The sequence below is a fragment of the Rattus norvegicus genome, chromosome 1, assembly GCF_021556685.1.
Source record: "Rattus norvegicus strain SHRSP/BbbUtx chromosome 1, alternate assembly SHRSP_T2T, whole genome shotgun sequence".
NCBI lineage: Eukaryota > Metazoa > Chordata > Mammalia > Rodentia > Muridae > Rattus > Rattus norvegicus.
In genome coordinates, this window is record NC_141534.1 from 224414266 (window position 1) to 224439123 (window position 24858).

The following is a 24858-nucleotide window of genomic DNA, read 5'->3' on the forward strand; positions in this document are numbered from 1 at the left end:
TAGATTTGTTGTACCAAAATTTAATCCCAAAATAATTTCCCACACAGCCTCACACATTTCTAGTTTGCTTCTTTCTGCTGTCAGTCTGCCTGTGGAACACAAGCTAATTTAAATATTCCAAAGAATAAAGAAAACCAATTTATTTTTTAACTATTTGTATGGTATACTGATTTATCTTTAAAGAGTAACAATAAGCACGTGCTAAGAGCAGACACTTTGCCTCTTGGTTGTTACAGCAAGCATCCCTCCACTGCCTTCCTCACAAGGGCTGGCTATAGAGTTTACACCTTGACACATTCACAGAAGTAGACAGGCCCCAACATGTCAGCCAGCCGCCCACCCTTCAGAAACCAGGTTCAAACAGTATGTAAAGAGTTTCCTTGAGTCACTCTTTACAAGGATGTTATTTTAGCTTTAAGAGCAAAGCAAGTATGAATACTTGCTTAAGTAGTGGGAAAGGAGGAGGAGGAGTATCAGGAAAAGCAGCAGCAGGAGGAGGAGGAGGACTAAGCCTACAGAGAAGGCTGTAGAGTCTCTGTGAAAACATGCTTACCCTTGCAGTCCCAGTCACTGCCTTAGGCACAGTGTCCCAATCTATTTGTCTTGGCCTAAGTACATTTCCCTTGAACTCATTCTTTCACTTGTGTGTCTTTTATTGTGTTTTGCCTAAGGTCTCTCATAATTTTGGAATCTGGCTGAGGCAAGCATGTGATGTTTCGTATCCTCCTACTCTTATTTTTTTTAAAAGCTTGTTAAGGATGATAAAACTCATCTTGGTATTTTTCCTTCAAATTTTCTTTTTCTTTTTTCCCCCTTGAATACTAAACTTGGAAGAAATGATAATTCCTTAATCTCAGAGACAGTATTCCTACTCAATATATAGAACTCCAGGATCCTTTTGCTTCTCATTACTGGAAGACGAAACATCACCTGAGAACCAGAAGCCTGTGAGCTACATTTTATACCACTTTCTAGTAAACTGGCACATAATGTTCACCAATATTTACAATCAAGTCTCCAACCTTCAGCTGACTACTGATCTCCAGGACTGGATAAAGTGCAGAGCTGCAAGGTCCACCTTGATATGCCCAGTCAGTCAATACTCATACTTTCTTGACTAAAGATTTGATCCATGAAGTAAGTTAGCCAAAACCTCATTACAAAAAGAAGACAAAAAGATACAATCCTTTTATACTGGTAGGGAGTAAAACGCAGTATCTGAGGGTGGAAAGGAGAACAGGGTAGAGAGTCTCAGTTTCCCCCTTGCTCTAGAACGGAGAATAACAGTATCAACAAAACACCCTCTTGCTAGGACTAGAGCACCCTGGACCGAAACATAAATATCCAAGTTAGGGCTTAACTTTTTTTCACTAAAATATAATTTAGTCAATTTGACAAGCATTACATCATCAAAGTGTACTCTCCAGGAGGTATTTTAATTCCCTCAATACAGTTTCCATTTAGGTGTGCTAATGTTTCATAAACATTTTTCTGGCCTCACTAGTTATTCTAAATAAGAAAAAGATCTGTACAGTTTCCATTCACTACACTGTGGTTTGTTTTGCAGACCAATGCTTTTAGACTACATTCACAAAATTTCTGACAAGAATTTGTGAGCAGGGTTCCTTTCTCTAAGGATGATTCACCTCCACTGACAATCTGTGCCCTGAAAGCAAACTCATTGGCTTGTGAGCAAACAAATACTCAGAGCCAAAAGGACTACGTACTGGATTATGATAGGGAAAACACATATACAAAGAAGCTGGAGAAGATTTATTCAAAGTGAAATCTTAGAGCAGAAGGATGGTGTCTTCTCCAACACTCAATCATTTTCAGTCAGTCACACATGCTGTCCTGTAACGTGCATTGATAATTCCTCATGAATAAAATGCCAACATTATCATCTGCAGCTATGTTGTTGACATGCTTTTGCTATTTCACTAAAAATACCATTAATTTTCTGACTTTTTAACAGCTGAGCTACTCCACATTTGAATATACAAAAGAGTATTTTGTTTCAACCAAATTAAAAGTGTTTCAGCAAATGACTTCCATTTTCCTGGCTATACTATTTTAGCATATATGGTTCTTCCTAATTCCCCCATCATGACATCATGTCTGTCATCCCCCAATCCAAAGAACCTTTGCTATTAAAATAAAAAAAGTAATGATATGCCTATTGTTCAAGAGGAGTCCAGAAACTATTTCCTTTGCATGGTTACTGGTCAGCAGCACCTGACAGGAAGGTGATATAGCATTGTTTTAGCGCTATAGCACTGGTGGCCTTCTTGGTTCTATGATCTTTCAAATCATTTTCCAGTTTGTTCTCTAAAACGCATTATATATAAATATAGTATATATTTATATAATACACACACACACACACACACACACACACACACAAGGTTTCCCAGTTAGGTTCCAGCATCCTCCTTTAAGTCAGGATAAAACCTACAGCTCCCGCCAAGCCCTCCTGGCATCTCACCACTTTATTTGTTCCCATTTGTATCTAATGCTTTTGTCAACAGTTCAACAAAAGTCAAAGCAAACAACCCACTGCAAACACCAGGGTAACAGCAACAAGCAGGAATCCTTCACAATTATCCAGCCCAGCTGCTCAGAGAGGGCAGGAGCTGCTTTCATTTACAACAATGTCAACAAAAGGCTGAAACCCAATAACTAGATGGGTCAATACCACCACTGTATACCCTATGGAGGAAGAAACACTGTTCACCTTCTTAGCTGCTTCAGCAAACATGTAGCATAATTCAGTCAGATGGACAAGTCCTTGTCTAATCATTTGCTATGTGAATAATTCAACAACTTCCCACATAAACTACTAAACAAGGATCTTCAAATATTCCTGTGGCACTTCTAACTAGCCAACCAAAGCAGAGCATAAAGGAAGAAAGACAGAGGAAACCAGAAATCATGACCCCAGCTAGTTCTGAGTGATAGTCTCTCTTCTAAGAAGCCCAAGGCTTCATGGCTAATCCTTTTAGGTCTAACCTTTGCATGGCATTCTCACCACTGTCTAGAAGCAGGTGTCGTGTGTTGGGTAGGATGGGGTAGGATGGGGTGGTGGTGGTGGTGGTGGTGGGTGTGGAGGGTGTGCTGTGTGATGGTGTGTTTGTTACTGCGGAGTCCCAGAGAGCTCCATTCAACTGCCTCCTCTGTGCAAGCACTTCTGGATACAGCATGAATTTGGGGTTTGAAAAGAGTATGTTTTTAATCATAGTTAGATTCTGTTAACAAGCTATAAGTGTAGTTTAAAAGTACTGTTTCCTGAAGGTATCTTAGAATTCTCTGGCCTAGTTTTCATAAAAATGATGTTTATTCAATAAAACAGTATTTCAAGATGCAAAAGCTCCCTTTTTCTTCCTGAAGGGTATGATTTGTGAAATATAATAGAAACCAAAGAACCTGGCAAAAAGGCTCCTGACTTGAGGTAGGGCCCTCTGCCAACTGAGCACTTCCTGCTACCACGAAGACAGCATCCCCCACAGCCTTTGTACACAAAGATTATGCCCTCCAAAACTACAAGTCTGGGTATCATTTCCAGGATTTATGCAGTCCCCTTCTTGAGGCCTCCCAAATTGCTGGTTTGAGAGCACCTAGCCTTTACAGCAGTATTTAGGGTATAAAAATACTGCGAGGAACTCAGGTTTCTCTAAGAAAATATAAGAGAGTCCAACAGGTTCCAGTAAAGTATATCCTAAAAAAAGGTATAGTTAGTTGATAATGAGATACATAATTTTAAAATGCTTACACATGTGGCATTAAGATTTCTATTGATATTTTACCCTGACTGACAAAAGTTAAGGGCAGACTCAGCATTGCTGATATAAGTTTTCAGAAACCCATCTTAAAACACTGAACTCTTCCACAAAACAGTTCACCCAGTGCTATACGAGACTGTTTAAAGCTTGGTGGTAGAGCACTTGCCTAACACACGCATGGACCTATATTCAGTGTCCAGAATGTCAATCAATCAATCAACCAAGCAACCAATCAATCAATGATTAAGAAATAAGGCTGTTTGTCAAGCTAACACTAACAAAAGAGGTAAAATATCTAAATGTTAACCAAATTTCTACAGTGGTATTCTTTTTTTCTAGTTCTTAAACCTACAGAGCACTAAATTATACTTTTAAAGTACTCTGTCAAACTGAAGTGAAGAAAGCAGTAGAGATTCAAATGTATTGCCTGCCATCACTGTCACTAAACTGAGAGCTTGCTGACTCACTGACAGGCGCCAAGTCCATTTCATTCTGGGGTTTTCCTACTTACCACAAGGTACTACAAATCTATAGAGGTTTTGGCATAAAGAATTATGCCTAAACAGTAGTCTAGGACACAAAAGCCACATTTAAGATTTCTACTTCCTTCTAATGGTATCTTCTGGTTCCTGTAATTGTTCTACTTTTCAGGCTGGTTTCAAGTCAATAACTAAAGTTGCTCACTTTAGAGAGAAAGAAGAGGTCATCTGAACTACAGGCAGATAAGTAAGGAAGCTACAATGGTTACTCCCCAAACCCAAACTTAAGCAATCACCTGAAAGTGACAATGATCAAACACTGGCAAACCAAACAATAATAATTCCTTTAAGTCTCCACATTCCTCTTGTTTTGCTGATTCTACAAAAAGTTGATTTATGGAAAGAGTATCTCTAATCTTTACTAAGTAAAAAAAAAAAAAAAGCCAATAAAAACAGTACAGTCTTGTTTGCTAGATGGCAAACAATAAATAAATAAATAAATAAATAAAGTAAGAAAGAAAGAAAGAAAGTCAAGTTTAACTCTTAATATCAACAGGTTTCAAAGGTCAGGAACTGTTAAAGCAACTTTTGATCAGTTGTCTAAGCAAAATAAAGACCTTATCTCACTTAAGCATCTTTTAATACAAGATATTTGAACGGAAAGAATTAAGTAATTCTCTCTCAAATATTCTTCAACAATGCTAAACAAGTCAAATGGACTTTGAACATTCTTGTCTTCATGTATTTACTAAAGGTTTTACTCTCAAAAAAAAAAAAAAAAAAAGAAAAGAAAAGGAAAAAAGAAAGCCTACCTCCATCATGGTAGTATTTCCTGACACAGCATTCTCTTATTTCTCCCCAGAAAGAGAGCCATAGGAAAGGCTGTGGAGAAGGAAAGAGGCAGAGGTGGCAAACAAGGAAGAGTGAAAGGAACTGACAGTGACCTGGGTGCAGAACAATTTACATGTGAGCAGTTGGGAAGAACAGGAAGAGGGGTCTGAGGGGCAGACCAGTGTCAGCAAGGTGGGAGCAGTGTGTAAAAAAGAGACTGAAGCAGTCGATCCTGATGGTTGGTGGAAAACCTAATCTTGCTTATAATTTGTCCTCCAGTGGGCAAAAATGTCACTAGCCTATTTTGAAATTCTTGAAAATAAGGCCACACTGGGTACCAAATTTTATTATTAAAATAAATCCCAGCCTAACCATCCAATTGAGAAAGCTGATTTAGACCACTAATAGTCCAATACTGGGGCAAAGGCTAAGCCAAGGATAAGGTTATTTCAGAGCTTTCAAGTCACCATAACTAGTATAAACACAAGTGATTATTTTAATTTTCTCTGTAGATTATTTTTTTCAGGGCTGCCCAATAAACTCATTGATGTCCAGATTTACTAGCAAAAAAATTATTCAACTCCACATGCCACCAGGAAGTAAGCTAATAATATCCCACTGAGAGTGCTGTCAGGCTAAATCCCTCTACTCCTGCATGCACTACCTGGATAAATCTCCCTCACTCTTCATTCCACCACCCACTCAGGGCAAGGCCCTAGGGACAGCTCCAGACTACCCTGCACACTCAGTGTCACAGGCCCAAGCCCAAGTGGCCCAATCAGTGCCAAGAAAAGAACAAACCAAGAAAGATTAATTCGCAGATGTTCATGCATTTCACATACACTGTGCCCCATGGTCCGTTGCTAGGGCAACAGGAGACCACCAGTGTGAGCTTTATTGGCTTTATGAAGTGCATCTCAGGGACTATAGTCCAAGAAATGCTGCATAATAATAGTGTGACTTCTCTGAAGCCTTGTTGTGTGTTTATCCATGGTCAACCTTATAAGTATTATAAAGAGCACCCCTCCCTATAACCTCCGGCACTATCCACCCTCCATGCCATAGATTTCTATCTTGAACCATGAAAGTACATCTGCTACAGCTCGATTTCAGGAAGAATGCCTTTAAACTGACCATCCAATCTCATGGCCGAAAATGTAAATAAGTAAAATACTATACCAGTTTCGAGATCACCATATTAGTGCAGCCCACCACACCAGCACTGACCACCAAAGCCAATACACATATAGCCCTTGTCCATACTCTGGGCTGCCTTTTGCCTACCTTCCTGCCTGGCTTCCTCCCTCTCTCTTTCTCCCTCAGTTCTGTCCCCTAAGCCCTCAAGCCTGCCAGGCAAGTATTCTCTATCACATAGCTCCAGCCCAGCACAGCACAGCACAGCTTTTACTTTCTATCTTGAGACAGTCTCTCTAAGTTATTCAGACTGGCCTTCAATGGGGTGAACCTCCTACGTCTCCTCAGACAAGAGTCGGGTCTCCATTACCAGGCCCATCATGGTCCTTACTGTCTATACATCCAGGGAGACCATGCCTTTAAATATCAGCAATCTGCTTCAGCCAGATGGAATAACAGGACCAGTAAGCCTAATCAAACCCATCTCTTCAGTGTCATTAAGGGAGCTTCCTGCAATGATGTGTACTCTGTGTCTCCCCTGTTACAGTCACTGGGCACTTCAAATGTGACTAGTGCAACTACAAACTTGGGTTTTATATTCTTATTTTAACTAAGTTTTTTAAAAAAGCTTCATGTGGCTATAATACTGGACAGTGGAGCTTCATAATTCAAATATTGCTTAATTCATAAAAATATAACTTCAAGTACATATATATAAGGTCAGTCTTTCTGTTTGCAGCTGGTGCTCACAGTGCTGGTTCCAAGCAGACTTGAGCACTGAGTCCATCCAATTAGCCTGGCTCTTTGTAAAGCAGGCCTAGGAAGAAAGCTGCACTTCCTCTTTCAGGATCCCCCGCCACCCCCCACCCCCAACCTCACCCCCAACCCCAGGCTGGGAGGTTAAAATCACAAATGTCACAACTCCCAGGGCAGTAGAACAGATCAAGTGTTAATCTAGAGGGAAGTAGTAGGTGAAGGGGAGAATATGGGCTGGCAGGGACAGGGAAGATCTCTAATGAAGAGGAAAAAAAATAAAGCCAGTGAATAGATCAATAGAAGCAACAGCTTACATTCAGATTCACAGGAGAAAAAACACAAGGAGACAATCATTTCCTGGGAAAAGCTCAAGCCTAATGAGAATTTACTCTGCTCCTTTATGTGACAACCAGCCCTTTTGTGGCACAGGCTTCCTGACTGACAGGAACCCAGGGCCCCTTAATAGGATTTCCATATTATTTCCAACACCTGCCCAGAAGTTATTTGTTTACATTGAAGGAGGCAAGATTCTCAAATCAGACATCTGCCTCTCGTTCAGGCATATCTTAGGAAACCATCTAGAAAGCAGCTTTGTTACCATGGTGACATTTTTATTTTTTTCCTCCTTAGCTGGCTCAAAACATTAGCATTTCCAATTTTATTTTGTTTTTCAAAGGGGCAAATGTCACTCAAGACAACAGAAGTTTTTTAAAAAGCTAAACAGAATTTTCACAAATTTCAAGAATAATTAAGATTACCCTGAGGAGGCCTAAATACAAAGTGGTGTTATTAGACCGCCAGAGGCACTTTCTAAGGGTGACATCCAAAGCTTGTTTACTCTGCCCTCAACGGCTCTTTTCCCCCTCAAGTCTGGACCATCAGGGGCTCAAAAAAGTACCAAATTAAAGAAAAAAAAATGAAGAATTCTTCAGGATGTGATGCAGTTATATAATGAGCCCACTTCCATGTGAAAGGGTTCTTCACTCTTACCCTATCCACATTCTGAAATCTCACCTACAAGAACACTTAAGGATTTTTATGTCCATCTCACTGCCTGTAGTTCAGTAAGGAGTGAGGTAAGGAACACAGAAGCTTTGGTGGGTGCACAGGGGATGGAATATTAAACAGTGTGTGGAAAGAAGAGGGACAGGCTGCTCTGTCTCACCAACCTCAGAGTGGTACTGACCACCAATGAAAAATAACATCAAACAGACACTGCTAAAGTCAGAAACACAAGAGAGTGACTTAAATGGATTTCTGGTACTATATCTTCTCAAATTCGGAAATAGGAAACACGTGTTAATTCTGATGAATGAACTGCCTAGCAAATTTAAATCAATGTAATGAAAGGTCCACAGCATTTGGAATATTAAGTGCTTGTAATGCTTAGTTAGACTTGCATTATCTGACTAAGCAGTATCAATCCTAAAATGATTGTATTTCTATGACAGCAGCAAGCTTATATAAACCAAAAACTTGTTGAGAAGTACTACTTAGCCCTCAGTAAACTTCCTATCACTTATTACTGAGTCTACTAATTCTCTTCTGCTTTGTCACAGACGATTGCATGGGAAAGGTTAGGTATGACAGAAATGCCCAAAGATACAGTGCCTATGATCCTTGTTACTGGTGTCCCCATATGCAGAGGGCTGTCTAAGCCGGAAGCTATCTGAATTATTTCACACCATACCACCGACCAAAATACAAAGGATGAAAAGTGGTGATTATTACAGAAGCTCCAAAGAGAGAGATAAACACTAAGTGTCCTTCTAGGTAATTTTTGTGTTTCCTCCACCCCAAAATAGATGAATATTTTTAATACAGAAAAAGTAGCAAATAATACTTGGGAAATATTCTTCTGAAAAAATTATGCAAAGTTTGAGAAACAAATGCTTTAAAATTCAAGCGCCAAGCATTAACACTTCAATCTTAGGCTCCCCTGAAATACTTTTAAATGTTAAATATAAATTGATTATATAACATTTTTCAAGACAAAAATGCATTCTAATTAAGAAAATTAGAGATAATAAGCATCAAGATGAAAATGTCTAGTAACTGTTGGTCTAAGGAGGCAAAGAATTAAACTACCTTTGCAAAATCAGCTAGGGAAGGCAGATCTGACAATCAGCCTACCCTGTTAATTAATATTTGTTCTGCTTCAGCAATCGGTGGAGGCAAGTGCAGCAAAACAAGCATGACTCCCCCGTCACATCATTAATCCACTCATGCTCACCACCTGAGGACCAGCTGTGCCCTACAGACATTCATTCATCTGTTCCACAAACAAACAATTACAACACATTTTCTGGAATTAGGGCACCTGTTACATTTCACACAGCTTACATGCCTGGAGGCAGGGATCAATTAATATTGCACAAATTAGTGCATCATAAACCAACAGAACAAAAGTTCCTGATGGGTCTTTGATAAGGCAACTGTTAACAATAAAATTTATAGTAAAAACATGCCTTTACAAGAATTAGAAAACAATAATGCTAAAACATTTCAAGTTACTATTTAATTTTAGAAAACTGAAGGCACTACATTAACCAACCCTTATAGCAACCCACCCCCAAAAGAATTACAATTACCAATGTGCACATTTGGTTAATGACATGGTCAATTTCACTGCTCAAAACAATTGTGCTTTATGTCCTATACTTTAATAAGATTTTCATTTACAAATTCATTTCTAGAATGGACCTGAACAAAACATAACAATTACACTCCAAATATACCTAGTTACAGATCTGAGATGGAGGGAGGTTAAATGACTTGACACACAGGTTACCTGGTACTAAACAGAGAGATACCTATTCAAGAACCTGGCTTTGGCTTCCTATAAACTAGTTTACATTCTAGATGTTTCCATCTGCTTCCTTGTGGTTTTAAATATAACAGGAAGACCCTTTTACTGATGACTGGAGAAGGACACAATGAATAAAGTGTATTATTTCCCTGAACATGTAGGGATGAACAAAAAAGGAATGTTACAAAAAGTAAGATCAGTTTACATTTGTACTTGATTTGCCAGCACATACACTAACAGTGGGGGAGATGCAATACTGATCATCAATAAATAGTGTTCCAATGACTCCTACAGATTGAATTGGTCCTCGGTTTTTACATTTGGATTCACAGTAGTTTTGTCTACTACTCTTATCTTTCCAAAGAAGAGACACAGATGTCTACTGAGCATTCTAAAACACCAATATGTATATCACTTGTTAATAGATCAGTGATGGGGACATCTATCATCATCTTAGTCTGCATAAAAAAGTAACAATTTCAGAATAATTTTTGTGATTGGCATGTTATTATTGGCAAGCATAAAAATCAAATATATAAACATGTCTTTATATAGTATTCACTGGTATAATTCCTGATAAATTATTGTTCTGACTCAATAAATAAATAAATAAATAAATAAATAAATAAATAAATCGTGTTCCATTTGTGGTCTTTATATATAGACTACTGTATATTGGAAATATAAATCTACTTTCCAAATGAAGTATTGGTTAACTTAATTATATTTTAATATATGTTTACTGTATTCTATTTTAATAGGATTTTAAGAACACATTAGCTGGTACAACCACTCTGGAAATCAGACAGGTGGTTCCTCAGAAAATTGGACATAGTACTACCTAAGCACCCAACTACACCACTCCTGGGCATATACTAAAAGATGCTCCAACATATAACAAGAACACATGCTCCACTATGTTCACAAAAACCTTATTTATAATAGCCAGAAGCTGGAAAGAACCCAGATGTCCTTCAAAAGAGGAATGGTTACAGAAAATATAGGACATTTACATTTACTCAGCCATTAAAAAAAATGACTTCATTAATTTCTTAGGCAAATGATGGAATTAGAAAATATCCTGAGTGAGGTAACCAAATCACAAAATAGCACACATGGTATGTACTCACTGATAAATGGATATTAGCCCAAAAGTTTGAATACCCAAGATACAATTCACAGACACATGAAGCTCAAGAAGGACCACCAAAATTGTGGATGCTTCAGTCCTTCTTAGGAGGAGGAACAAAAATACTCACAGGAAGAAATATGGAGACAAAATATGGAGCAGAGACTGAAGGAAAGGCCATCCAGAGACTGCCACACATGGGGTTCCATCCCATATACAGCCACCAAACCCAAACAATATTGTGGATGCCATGAAGTACATGCTGACAGGAGCCTGATATAGTGGTCTCCTGAGAGGCCCTGCCAGATCCTTAAAAATAAGAGGCGGATGCTCGCAATCAACCAATGAACTGAGAACTGGGAGGAGTTAAAGGGCTGAAGAAGCTTAAGAAGTTTGCAACCCCATAAAAACTACAATATCAACCAAACAGACCCCCTCTCCCCGGAGCTCCCAGGGACTAAATTACCATCCCAAGAGTATACAGGGATGGACCTATGGCACCAGCTGCATATATAGCAGAGGATGGTCTTGTCGGGCATCAGTGGGAGGAAAGGCTTTTGGTCCTCTCAAGACTTGATGCCCTAGTGAGGGGAATGTCAGGGCAGGAAGGTGGGAGGTAGTGGGTGTGGGGGGAGCATCCCCACAAAAGCAGGGGGACAGGGGATGGGATAGCGGGTTTCTGGAGGAGAAACGAGGAGAAACTGGGAAAGGGGATAACATTTGAAATGTAACTAAAAAAATAACCAATAAAAGAAAAAAAACACATTAAATACATCTGTTCCCCCATAATACTACAAAGTTCTCTCCCACTAAATATTTAAGGTATTGAGAGAATCTAATCTGTGAGGCAATGAGAGAGAAGAGGGGGGAAAAAAATCAAAGTTTGGTTTGAGAAGGGCATTTTAAGTAAACCAGGTCCAGCAGAATTGATCAGCTGGTAAAGTTACCTATCACCAAGCTTAATGACCTCCTGAGTTCAAGTCCTGGGACCCACATAGTAGGACAGAAAAACAATCATCTGAAAACTGACCTCTGGTGTCATGGAACACATATGTGCATGCAAATACAACATAAATGTAGCTAGGTGTGGTGGTGAACACTGGTAGAACATGTTGAAGAGCAGGGGCAATCATGAATTCAAGACCAGCCTGGGCTATCCTTATGGGAATGGAGAGATAGCTCAACTGTTAAGATCACTGCTCTTGCAGAGGGTCTGAGTTTAGTTCCCAGCACCTATATCACATGTGGTCCAATTCCAGAGGACCCTAATGCCTTCTTCTGGCTGTTGTGGGAACCAGATGTACGAATGTAGGACACACACATAAATTCAGTCACATACACATTCACATGAAAATCAGCAATAAAAAAAATTATACCGTGTCATTAGAAAAAAATTAGAAGGGAAATCCTTTTAGATGAAGAAAGGCTTAAGAGTTATCACAAAAAGAATAATAAATTCTTATTTCAAGAAAATGAATTTTGTGAATACTTACAAGTTCAATTAATGACTATGTATTGTGCAGTCACAAAAACACAAATAGAACTCTATTTATTGATGAACAATATTGCATATCTAATAATAAACAAATTTGTTAATTATTTTTTAAGCAATGAAAGACGGTATGGTTATATTAAAAATGTCCAATGGAGTGGAGTGGGCTCAGTTAAGAGCACAGATCAGAGAGCTCTATTCCCTGCAGCCCTATCAGATGGTTCACAACCAAATGTAACTCTCGCTCAAGATGATCTGATGCCTCTTCAGGCCTACAAGTCTTCAATACATAAATACACGTAAGAATAAAGCAAAACTTTAAAAACATTATTATTTGGATGTGCACCTTCTCACCAAGAGCCAAATTCATGTTATCTACAATCTGCTTGGAGATACTTCAGTGAAAGAAGAAAAGTTCATAGAAACATGGCTAACCTACTGTTTTTATATAGAGGTTATGTAGACAGGCTTTCTCTGTACATTCTAGTATGTTTCTAATTTTTAACACAGAATATAAGACTAATTCACAAAGAGCTTTTCTTTGAGATGGCACTGGCAATATGACCTTGGGCAGGGCCTTCACAACACTAACTCTTTCCTAGGGTATGCAATAGGGTGAACATGGCACCTGCTTTTGCAAGTAGGAACTCAATGTGCAAGAAGGAGGTGTCTGTCTTCAAATACACCAAAGAAGTTAACTGGGGACAGAGTGGGTGTGGCTAAGGGCAACCATATGGTATTGTCTGTTTGGATAGCTTTCCTTCAGATTACTGTCTACTGAAGGAGAACAGGTCTTATGGCATGTCTACCACAGTCAGTCTTCTTTAGCTCTTTAGTTACTCTTTATAGTATTTTAGTAGTGCCTTCTATTCCTCCCTTTCAAATTTCACTTTCTATTCTTTTATGCCTTTAAGAAAAACAAAGGGGTTGGGGATTTAGCTCAGTGGTAGTAGAGTGCTTGCCTAGGAAGCGCAAGGCCCTGGGTTCAGTCCCCAGCTCGGGGTGTGTGTGTGTGTGTGTGTGTGTGTGTGTGTGTGTGTGTGTGTGTGTGTGTGTGTAAAAAGCTGGCGGTGATTGGTTCAGTCCCCAGCTCGGTGTGTGTGTGTGTGTGTGTGTGTGTGTGTGTGTGTGTGTGTGTGTAAAGAGCTGGCGGTGATTGTTCATGCCTTTAATCCCAGCACTAGGGAGGCAGAGGCAACCTGGTTGACAGAGCAAATTCTAGGACAGCCAAAGCAAAGAGAGGAAAACAAAGCAAAAACCATACACAAAAGAAAAGAAAACAATGTGTCTTTCTAAAATCTACAGTAATGCAAACTGCCCTACCATGCCTTCCAGAAAGCCTAATATCCATATAGTGATATGAAGAACAAAACTGCCCAAGGCATATATAGCTACCCCTTTCCTGGCCACTTCCTTCAGGTTCTTCTTCAGTGCTTTCTCTCACATAGGACATTTCAGAGAGGTAAACATGTTCAAAACACATGCCTTTTAAGCAGGCAGTCCTTTGAGACAGGAAAAATAGGTGTGCTTAGAAGCATATGCAGGCTACAGATCCTGGAACAGAACTTTGGCCATTAAATCTTAACGTGCAAAGTGAAGTGGCATATAGAAGTAATCACCCTGCTAATTCAGGCTCAAAAGCCACTCTCACCTGTAACACCCTGCTAAGGAGCCAAGAATACTCTCCTGGCCTGAACCATACATTTCAGTATGAACATAAAAACCCTTCTTCTAATTTTCCAGTGATAAACCTTTACTGCCAACACTGACTAACTGAGAAAGTAAACAGAAACATATGATGTTGTAGTCATCTGTGCAGAATAAGCAACTAACACACAGATGAAGCAGAATAAACAGGCATTGCCTTACACACAACGTGAAGAGATTACCATAAAATCATTTAAGCAAAACCAAAGAATTCTCATAGGATAAAAACATAATATATATACACACACACAAAAGCATTTTAGTGTGAAAAATAGTATGTAAATCTTTAAAATTAAGTGCAACATCTGTACTTATTACAGTGTAAAATATAAGCTCAATATTGATAGAATTTGTAAGATACAAGCAAATACTGCATTCGGCATGTGAAACGGATGTGGAGGTTAGAGATAATTGGACGATGTACAACTCACCGAGAATGACCATATTCTATGAAGGCATGAAGTATTTTAGGCAAGATATTTTGACAAAGTCACAAAAATAAAATCTTCACCACTTATAGGAAAAAATGTGTACTTCTGTTATATTTTACAGATTAAAAAATGGCAAATGCTTCAGTTCTGATACAGAAAAGTGCCATATTCAAGAGAAATCACAAGAGGACTATACTTACAAATAAAAGAATTTTAATAAAAATATGTTCGCTATGTTCTTGAAGAAATCATGGAGTTGGTCAACATTCCCTAGTGGTGGGTTCACCAATTTGTTTCAGTTGACCTTACCTTTGAGGCCCCGAGTATGTCCACAGTGGATGTAGAGACAGTAATGAGAGTAATTTCTCAGCCTTAGGTTTTCATGAAGTTGAGGCAGTTTGGTGGTGGCTGTTCTAAGTTATAAACCCCATTTCAGTCAGTTGAAAACTCGAGAGTGATGTAAGACCTGAATGGCTTGGAGCATTTGAACAAATGAACAAATACCTCAAGCAACTGGTTTCTTGCCATTTTCCAGCCTCACATGTTGGGCTTACTACTGGTCACAGTCAGCACACAGCCAAGACAAATAAGGAAGGTGGCAGGTGTGATGGCCCCTTATTTCAACACTACTACTGTACACAATGTTTTAGTTTCTCATCACCAAGTAAATTGACTCTAGGACTCCCTACAGTGCTTTCTCCTTTAGATCCGTATTTACATTCTCTATCAATGTCAAAAAACTTCAGATGGAAGTCTGCAAATAACAGGCTTTAGAATGAACTCAGCTACTGGAGCTGCAGAAGACTAGATCAATAAAGCCAACAGCATGTGATTTAGTGGGACAGAAACTTCAGAGAGGGGAAAGAAAAAGGAGGGAAAGGCCTAACAATTCAGTAAATGATTGCTCTGCTTTACTTGGTTTCTCAAGGAAAAACACCTTAATTACTTGGATCTTTACAGTGAGCCTAAGTGTCTGTTTTATAACCTGTTCTCAAATCTGCCCTGTTTAATAATCGGTAGCATCAAGAAAACATTTTTTAAGAGTGTTTCTCACAATTAAACCCACCCATAACTTTGTATAAATCAAAACTTTGCTACCATATCAAATGTTACAATGAAGCTGTATAACACTGCCCACAACCTTATTACATGCAACACTAATTACTACCAGCAGATTCCGATTTTTCTGCACATTACAGGCTTTTAGAGGAGCTATAAAATTTTCAGGCACCATTAATTTAAATTTGTATTGAAATTTCCTTTTGACAGATGGCCAAAAATTACTTATTATTTAGAGTACAAGAGCTGCCTGTTTGCAGATTAGAAGAGGAAAGGGAAAAATTTAGAGCCAGAAGGAAATGTATGTCACATTCATTACCTGTTAAATGTTAAGAAGAATTATTGTGTATGAATTATTTCATATTAGCCCAACTAGCAGACAACTGAATAACTGTTGCTACAAACCACCCCCAGTCACACATCAGCCAACAACCATAAACTGCCCTCTTAACCAGGAACTGCTTTAAAAGGGATAAGGATGCTCAATGGAACTGAGCAGCCACATGTGATGAGGAGCATCACAGAAACATGTAGGAAAAATGAGCCAACTATTCCATCTTGAAAACCTACTGGATAATCCCAGACCACACACAGCACACTTCAACCATGGACTTGTATCTGTCATCCATAATAAATCAGAGCAAAACATTAACTTTATTTCCTTAGTACTTTCTTCTGGCTATTCTGACATGTCCAGGCTCACTCTGATTATAGATGATTAAAAATAGATATCTTACTCTTTCTTGTGTGGGGTCATATGAACTGTAAATAGCATAAAGTATACAGTGGTGTATAAATATTTTCACAATCATCTGTGAGTGGGGCTGGAGAGGAGTCTTCTGTTTAGTCCACTAGCCTTCCTCAAGATATGTGTTCACCATAAGCCAGCAGGGAGTGTTTACATTACACCTCAGACAGGCTTCCCTAGCGTTCCTATCAGCCAGGCCTGACTACCTTATTTACTTATTACTTCTAGTGTACATGTGGAGGACGTGTAATTACACTCTAAGAAATTTTTTAATGTAGGTACTGATGTGAATAGTATACAACAAAATGTAGAATTGCAAATACATAATTAATATTTAATGTGTGTAGTTCTAATTGTTGGCAGTTGTTTAGGACTGCAAGTTCCCTTTTGAATTCAAACATTCTTGAAGGGTAAAATGGATATACTCAATATTGAATGTCTGTTATTTTACGGCTATGAAAATAATTTTAATTTTCAAAAGGTCAAAGAATAAAGTGATATTCATAGTCAAAGCAAAGAACTGTGTCTGTGAAAAAACTTTAGTTTTGTATATAGTTCACAAAAAACTGCAAAAGATCTAAATAACCCAGTGGCTCTCAATCCCTGGCAGTCAAATAACCCTTCACAGGGATCCCCTAAGACCACCCAAAACCACAGATGGTTATATTATGATTCATAACAGTAGCGTTATGGAGTAGCAGCAAAAAATAATTTTATGTTTGGGGGTCACCACAACATGAGGAACTGTTATTAAAGGCTGGCAGCACTAGAAAGGTTGAGAGCCACTAAACTAACCTATGAGCCACAACATTTAATTATTTAAAACTTAAAACAACAGCATCCACACTTTGGGCTAGTGACCCAGAACTAGGTTAATTCTCATGGGTAATACAATGGTATGTACTACACAATTATGCATGCACATGGCATATTTAACCTGACCTGACTCATAAGTGATTGAAACACATTCATAGTTTATTTTTTTCCTGCAAGACAGCCTGTGTAATTTGTTTGCATACTATGAAACACTGAAAAGGTGAAACAGATTAAAATCTCAAAGAATTACTTGCCACACTTCAAACCCAAATATTACAAACAGAAAATGCAACATCTCTGGGAAAAAGAAATATTCTTAAGGAAGGTTTCTGTCTCCTCCCCTTCAGGCTGAGCATGAACCTAGGGCCTTACACATACCAAGCACAAGCTCTCACCCTGAGCCTACACTACACATCCAGCCCAAACAGATATTTAATGCTTTGATTGTTGTATGATAAGTATATATTTCTTATAAATGAATACATTTACTTCACTGCAGTATCTTAAAGCAGTTATAATTTTTGCCTAATATGAGCAATCCAACTTATTAGTCAGCCATGCTGTACAAATTGATCCTCAGAATAATATGACCACTGTTCAAAGACTACTTGACTAAGCTGGCCACGATTTGGTAAATGCCGTCCATACTGGTCTCTAAAGCTCAAAGAATCCATTTTTAGACTTATTCCCATTATTCAGAATCCCTTTACACTAGCCTTGTGTCTGAATTTTTTTGAGTCCTACCTTGATGGAGTCTCTGTCTGTAGGCAGAACAGCAACAAGACAAGCAGACAGAGAGGCAAGAAAAAAAAGAAAAGTGCTAGTTAGTTTACATAAAATCAGTTATCAAACCTGACCCTGCTAAATAATAAATTGAACAGATGTCAACTTTACTGTAAAGTTAATTATTAATATTATTCTAACAACATTCACAAAGCACTGGCCCAACTTTGACACAATTTCAAATGAACCAAAGTTAGTCATTCTCATTTATGTATATCTTATTGACTTTTCCACTTATGACTTTATAATCATGAGTCAACTCTGTACCATGGCATTAACTCTAAAACTAATATTACAATATCCCTAGCACCATAGGAGATAAATTTATCTCTACATAATATGAACATTTTGCCCATGCTCTAAACTTTGGTAATGATACTGAAAGAGCAGTAGATAAGATGTTGTTATTACAAGCCATATCTTTCAAACCTTGTGCTGCATAAATTATCATAAAGGAATGGTAGAATTTCTTTTTCATTCTTGTGGTTACCTATTAAAAATTATCAGCACGCACTGCACAAACACACAGGAACATTAAAAAGCCTCTGGTACCATCATCTTCATTTAGAAGAGAAAGGAGACCAATCATGAGAACACAGTGAACTTCCTCAGTAGTTATTATTAAAAGCAATCAGTTAATCTCATGTTTCTGAATAGCAATAAGTTAAAGAAGTATTTAGAACAACAGATTTAATTAGTTTGAATTGAATCATCTCAATTAATAAGACAACTGGAATTCTTACTATGCTCTATAGAGCCTTCTAATTTACTAATAATAACTGACTTGGTCAAATATAAAGAAGTCTTTATTAAATTAAGTTTTCCTCTCCAACAATCTGATCAAAACTGACTTTTAAGGCTACACGCAATTTCAAACAAGACTTCACTACTGATTTAAACTTTGGAAGCAAGGGATCAAAGGCAACCAACGATCTGAAAAACGGATATGTAGTCCACAGTAGAATCCTTAACAAAATGTGTAAGGTCCCTGGCTTCTATCACCAGAAGAGTCAGGGTAGAAGTGGAGGGCATAGGGTGGCAAAATCTGCAAGCAGCTCTTTAGGGCCTTTTAAGCAACACTAGAATCCCATGTGGCAAATGACTCCTTCTAATAATTAATCTGCATTTTGGTGGGAATCATTTTATTTAGACACTGGCAAAATAAAATTCAGAGAGTATAGAAAATGACAGCATCTGGAATCTATCCCTAGAAGATCGATAATGCCACACTGATCCCCAAATGCTCACTCACCTCTTTGGTGATCATTGTCATGGTGCTTTTTCTCATCCTTAATTGGGAGGTGAGACTGACCTCCTAGTGCACTGGAGAGGGCCAGCAGTCCTGCACTGCTGCCGATGGGTGGAATGGCTGGGGGCTGAAGCCCCGAAGGGTGTGGTGTCAGAGGCACAGGCAGACCATGTCCATGTGATAAATGCTGAGCTTGGAGTTGTTGCTGCTGTGAAAAATTAGACACAGATATTGAATTTGTCCCTTGTAAAGTCTGCAAGGAAAACAGTAGGTATAAATAGATAATGAAAACAGTCTTGTACACAAGACAGAGGTACCCTCGTCCTTAATCATTTCAAAGTTGGGAGAAGGGAAGGGGAAGAAGAAGAGATGTATACTGTTGTGTTACTTTTCTTCTAAAATCTAGGGATTTTGTTGCTGTTGTTTTAATATGGAAGGTAAATAACCTGGATTTTAAAAACAGTAAACCTTAAATGCCTTTTAAAAGCTGAATGTTCTTTAACAAAGCCTCTGTATTTTATTCTAGAACAAAAGGCAAAGGTCCAGCTATCATGTTTTTCTAATCAAAATGTATATGTGAATAACTGTTAAAGCAGTGATGTTGAACAAGAAAAGCTGAAAATCGAGAAAATTAGTGTTAAACAGTTGTCTCAGAACCACTGCACAGCATGCAGGGAGAGTTAATTTGAAAGAGAAAACCTGAATTAACAACCCAGAAAAGGAAGCTGGTTGCAGCCACAGTTTTTTAAGCCCTTTAAGTGTCCTCAGCGGCACTTGAGCAAATTACTAAAGAAAATCCAATGTAGCAAGGCTTGGGTTCTCCTGTAGGCTTGCTCAATAATGCTGAAATAATTGGGCACTCTGTGCACGTTTAGTGATGCTCGAATGAAAAGCTAGAGGCCTGCCCTTGTACTCTTCTCTAGCAGCTGACTTTGTGTTGTGACAGGTTTATCTGAGTGGGACCGTGATGCATGCACCAGTAACTACGCTGACAAGAGTTTAAAGTCATTTTTACCAGCACACTGGCAACACACAGAGAAAGCCCTTAAGAGGCTGGAATGGGAGTGCTTGACCTTAGCACAGACTGAATCAAGCCTGACTACAGCAGCTACTATGGGTAGGTTTGCTGCCACTGCTGAATAGGCAAGAGAAGACAAGGGAAGATGTTGAGTTAAATGCACCCTTCAACAGGAATCTCTTCAACTCAAATCCTGCTAACAAAATTCTATCAGAACAATTGCTGGATAAATCTAAGACTAGCATTTATAGTCACTAAATATTAATTACTGCTTTTTAATAAACCTGTTTTATGTTAAATTTATAATAGACAAAGAACTATTAACTTTTTCTTAGCAAGATCACTAGTTCTCAAAAAATGAAATTATTCTCTAAATAGAAACTTTAAATAGCTTTTCCAGTATTTCAAAGAAAAGGTGAATTTTATTCTCTTCCAATTCCTTGCTTCCTCCTGTCCTGTGTGCCTTCCGCATGTGACTAGAGTATATCACTAACCAGTCCTTCTCTCTGTCTACCTTCTGGCTCTCCTGTGTGCCTTCCGTGTGTGACTAGAGTATATCACTAACCAGTCCTCCTCTCTCGTGTGCCTTCTGTGTGTGACTAGAGTATATCACTAACCAGTCCTTCTCTCGTGTGCCTTCCGTGTGTGACTAGAGTATATCACTAACCAGTCCTTCTCTCTCGTGTGCCTTCCGTGTGTGACTAGAGTATATCACTAACCAGTCCTTCTCTCTCGTGTGCCTTCCGTGTGTGACTAGAGTATATCACTAACCAGTCCTTCTCTCGTGTGCCTTCCGTGTGTGACTAGAGTATATCACTAACCAGTCCTTCTCTCTCGTGTGCCTTCTGCATGTGACTAGAGTATATCACTAACCAGTCCTTCTCTCTCGTGTGCCTTCCGTGTGTGACTAGAGTATATCACTAACCAGTCCTCCTCTCTCGTGTGCCTTCCGTGTGTGACTAGAGTATATCACTAACCAGTCCTTCTCTCGTGTGCCTTCCGTGTGTAACTAGAGTATATCACTAACCAGTCCTCCTTCTCTCGTGTGCCTTCTGCATGTGACTAGAGTATATCACTAACCAGTCCTCCTCTCTGCCGACCTTCTGGCTCACACACTTAGCACACAGCAGGTAAAACTGAACATCAAGAGCAAGTATATAGGGAATGGAAAATGGGGAGCAGATCAGACACTCCATCAACCTAACCTCACACTCCATGCACATAAAGCCTTTTCTAGCTGCCGGTTTTAGAAATTAAATGTCTCTTCCTTGGGGGCATGAACCTTGGGAGCAGCAACCCTTATTGGCTACTCAATAGAGTTGTCAACCTTAAAAACATACACATAAACAACAAAAATGGACTCGGCAATACAGAGATAGATATGTATATGTCTCATATATATTATATATAAGGCACATTATATATGTTTAATGTATAAATGTATAATATAAATATGCACATGCATATAAATGCATCTAGCTGATATACATCTCTCTATAGATAGATATAGATATTGTGCACCCATACACAACACATACATATCTGTGCAGATACATACATATATATGTAGATGTCACAATAATAATAGGCTATTAACTTGAAAGTAGAGGTTCTTGGGGGAAGGTAACTGGGAGAGGCTGGAAGGAAAGTATTAAAAAAATCATATAAGCATAGAAAGAAGGAAAGCATATAGAAAAAAATTAGAAGGTTCCTCATTGGAGTGGTCCATATCATTTCTACAATCCTTTAATCTATTTAATTGTGACCAAAAATATGCATGCAAAATTATATTTTCTAAATATGTAGAAAATTAAATACATAATGAATACAGAAATTTTAAGTAAATACATATTAAAAGTACTTTAAAATCTAGTTCAATTTATTGACAAAATTGTTCCAGTTTTCGTTTTCCTTCAAGTTCCATTAATATTGCTGTGTATAGTTTGGACCTACAGCCGCTTCTAACTCTAAGTTCAATTGTCAAGGAACTACAACCACCTGCCAATGCATTTCTTCTTTGACTGCAGGAGTCTCTATATGACATCAAACCTTCAGACACATTTGCACACTGCCTGATACTATGCTGAAGAATCATCCTAAATTATACATTCAGTGATTCCAATATATTGTTATTCTCTCTGCAGATAGTAAAGATTAAAAAACAAAACCAAAAAGTGCTTTAACTGCCTTATTTTTTCCATTCAACCAGGACATTTTCAAGGACAGAAAATACAGCCCAGTATGTCTTTCTGTACATGAGAACCACAGTAAGCTGGGGTCCCGTTTGGTTTACTCTCCCTCAGAATAGTTCATTCACACAGGGGCCTTATATCTCCTTCCTCTTTTATGTGTACCTTCAAAGAACAAGACTCACCCCAGTACAGTAGAGAACCAAAAGGGGTTTCCGGCCTTGATACTACTCTAATAAAATACCTCTGAAAAATATTCCATGGTTTTCAAAACAATAGCCACTCCCCAAATAAAAACAGTTCAGATTTCTTAGCACTCAAGATCTTCCATGAAGCTATTATCAGTTTTACTTTCCACTACTATACAATAGCCAGGGAACTTTGCCTGAAATACTAGGCAACTGAATTACTGCTCCAAACCTCCATATCTTATTAGTATTACTAGTCATCACCAACATGCACATGTACTCACTAAATCTGTCTCTGTATGTTTAAATTGTCCTCATCCTTCTATTCCAACCTTGTGAAAGGAATGCCTTACCCTGATTACACTCAATCACTGATTTTACATGCTCTAGCACTGCCTCTGAATTCTGATGGCACTTGAGGCCAAATCATATAAATAACACTTGATAACTCAAGAAAATAAAGAGATTTGTATAGGGATAGCTAGATAGAAAACATTTGCTATAAGTTGATGTATAAAGCTATTTCTTTTAAAAATCTCAAATTACTAGATATTTCTTATTCTTAGCATATATCAAATAAATTATCAACTAAGGTCAGCACCATCCTTTAAGCACATGAATTTGGGCTTTATTTTCTTCCAATGACACAAAGTTCAACATTAAAATACAATCAGAAGAAAGCTAGCTGACTCTTCTATATTTTTCATTTATGACAATTTAAACAACTACAATCTAAAATAAAGAAGATGCATAGTATCATGATGAAACAAAGGAGATTGGTACCTCTTCACATAAAAATTATGGGCTTATTTTTATTGTTACACTTTTAATTTTTAGTATAAATTTCAAATTTCTTAAAGAGAACTACCACCAAACTCTCCTTAAACCTATAAACTCAAGATAGTCATATGACTATATTCAAAGCTTTTATTGTTTCTAGTGAATACACGGAATTCCCATCTACTCTTTGCCTAGCTTCCACTAACATTTATATCATATATAATGTTTTACAAAAATTACCCAACTAGAAAAATTTACACCAGCACATCATTGTCACCAAGCTGCCAGTCATACTCAGAACCTGCTTACCCCACACCAATGTACATTTTCCAGTCCAGAATCAGACCATGACAGACTATGGAAGACATTTAAAAATGTGTTACTTTTTCACTTGTTTTTTTCTTTTTTTTTTTTAAGCCCTTAAAAATTTTAGGAACAGTAACAATCGATTATAGTTCTACTGTTAAATGGACCCTGGCTTGAATAGGTTTATAGAACAAAACAAAGGGAAAAGGGCTACCATAGCCTCATGGCACAAGTCACTCATCCCTACAAAATGTCTAAGCAATAAAAATAAATTCATCATGGTATTCTCTACAATGGAATACCTTTCATTAAGTGTTTTCAAAATATAAAACGACATATTTTCACGGCAACATAACAGGCTCCTTTCTACTTTTAGTGGCCATTTTTCTAAGTTTGTTTCTAAGTTCTCACCCTAAGAACTGACCTGGAATTACAGTCAGCATTAGACACCATCTTCTTTAAATAACACCCATTAAGCCAACAACTTAACTCCAATACTTTCCATCATTTAAAAAAAGTTTTTAACAGATTAATTATCAAATGAAATTCAAGTGTTAAATGTTAAAAAGAATCTGTATTATGGCTTCTTCTCAACAAAGCAGAATGTGTGGGAAAGGAGTAGGCTTTCTGCAGCCACCCATGACAGTCTTGCCAAACCATGAGTCCACAGCCCTTTCACCTCTGCCTACCTGTGCTTACTGCAAAGCATTAAAGGTTTCCTACTCTATCCTCTCCTTTCAAAGATTAAAGGAAGGACAATGAGGACACAGTAATTCAAGATAAATTACTGCCCTGGAAAATAAAAATCAAGCTGAATAATAATAATAATTAATAATAGTAATAATAATAGTAAACTTTAAAAGAAATAACTCCACATCAAGGAAAAACAATCACAGAAAAAAGCATAAACTGTAAAACCAATTTAACAATAAATGTATTTTCCACCATAACAAAAACCATGAGACAAAAAAAAAAAAAAAACACTTGGAAAAGTTCTTTTCACTAATTTTTTTTGTTAGGTCATACCTTTATATGTATGCCTTATTTCACTAAAATATACTAAAAACAAGACAAACCAGAGTTAGGGATGGGATTTAATGGGAAGCAGAGGGGGATAAAAGGGATAAGTGGGTAGATTATGATTAAAGATTGGGGGGGTGGAATATAGAAGAATA

The 24858-nt window shown here is 37.9% G+C and overlaps 1 protein-coding gene across 6 annotated transcripts in view; it reads right to left on the reverse strand.

Annotated features, from left to right (window-relative positions):
- Positions 1-24858, reverse strand: part of Tle4 (TLE family member 4, transcriptional corepressor) — a 137741-nt gene that overhangs the window by 44360 nt on the left and 68523 nt on the right. For 4 of the 6 annotated variants that reach the window (NM_019141.3, XM_087635604.1, XM_087635769.1 and 1 more), the window contains 2 exons: positions 19206-19410; positions 17915-17931 (listed from right to left, as the gene is read on the reverse strand). In NM_019141.3, the coding sequence (NP_062014.2) occupies positions 17915-17931; positions 19206-19410 (222 nt within the window). The remainder of the gene's footprint in view (positions 1-17914; positions 17932-19205; positions 19411-24858) is intronic. The other 2 variants (NM_001414041.1, XM_087635695.1) reach the window with 1 other exon arrangement.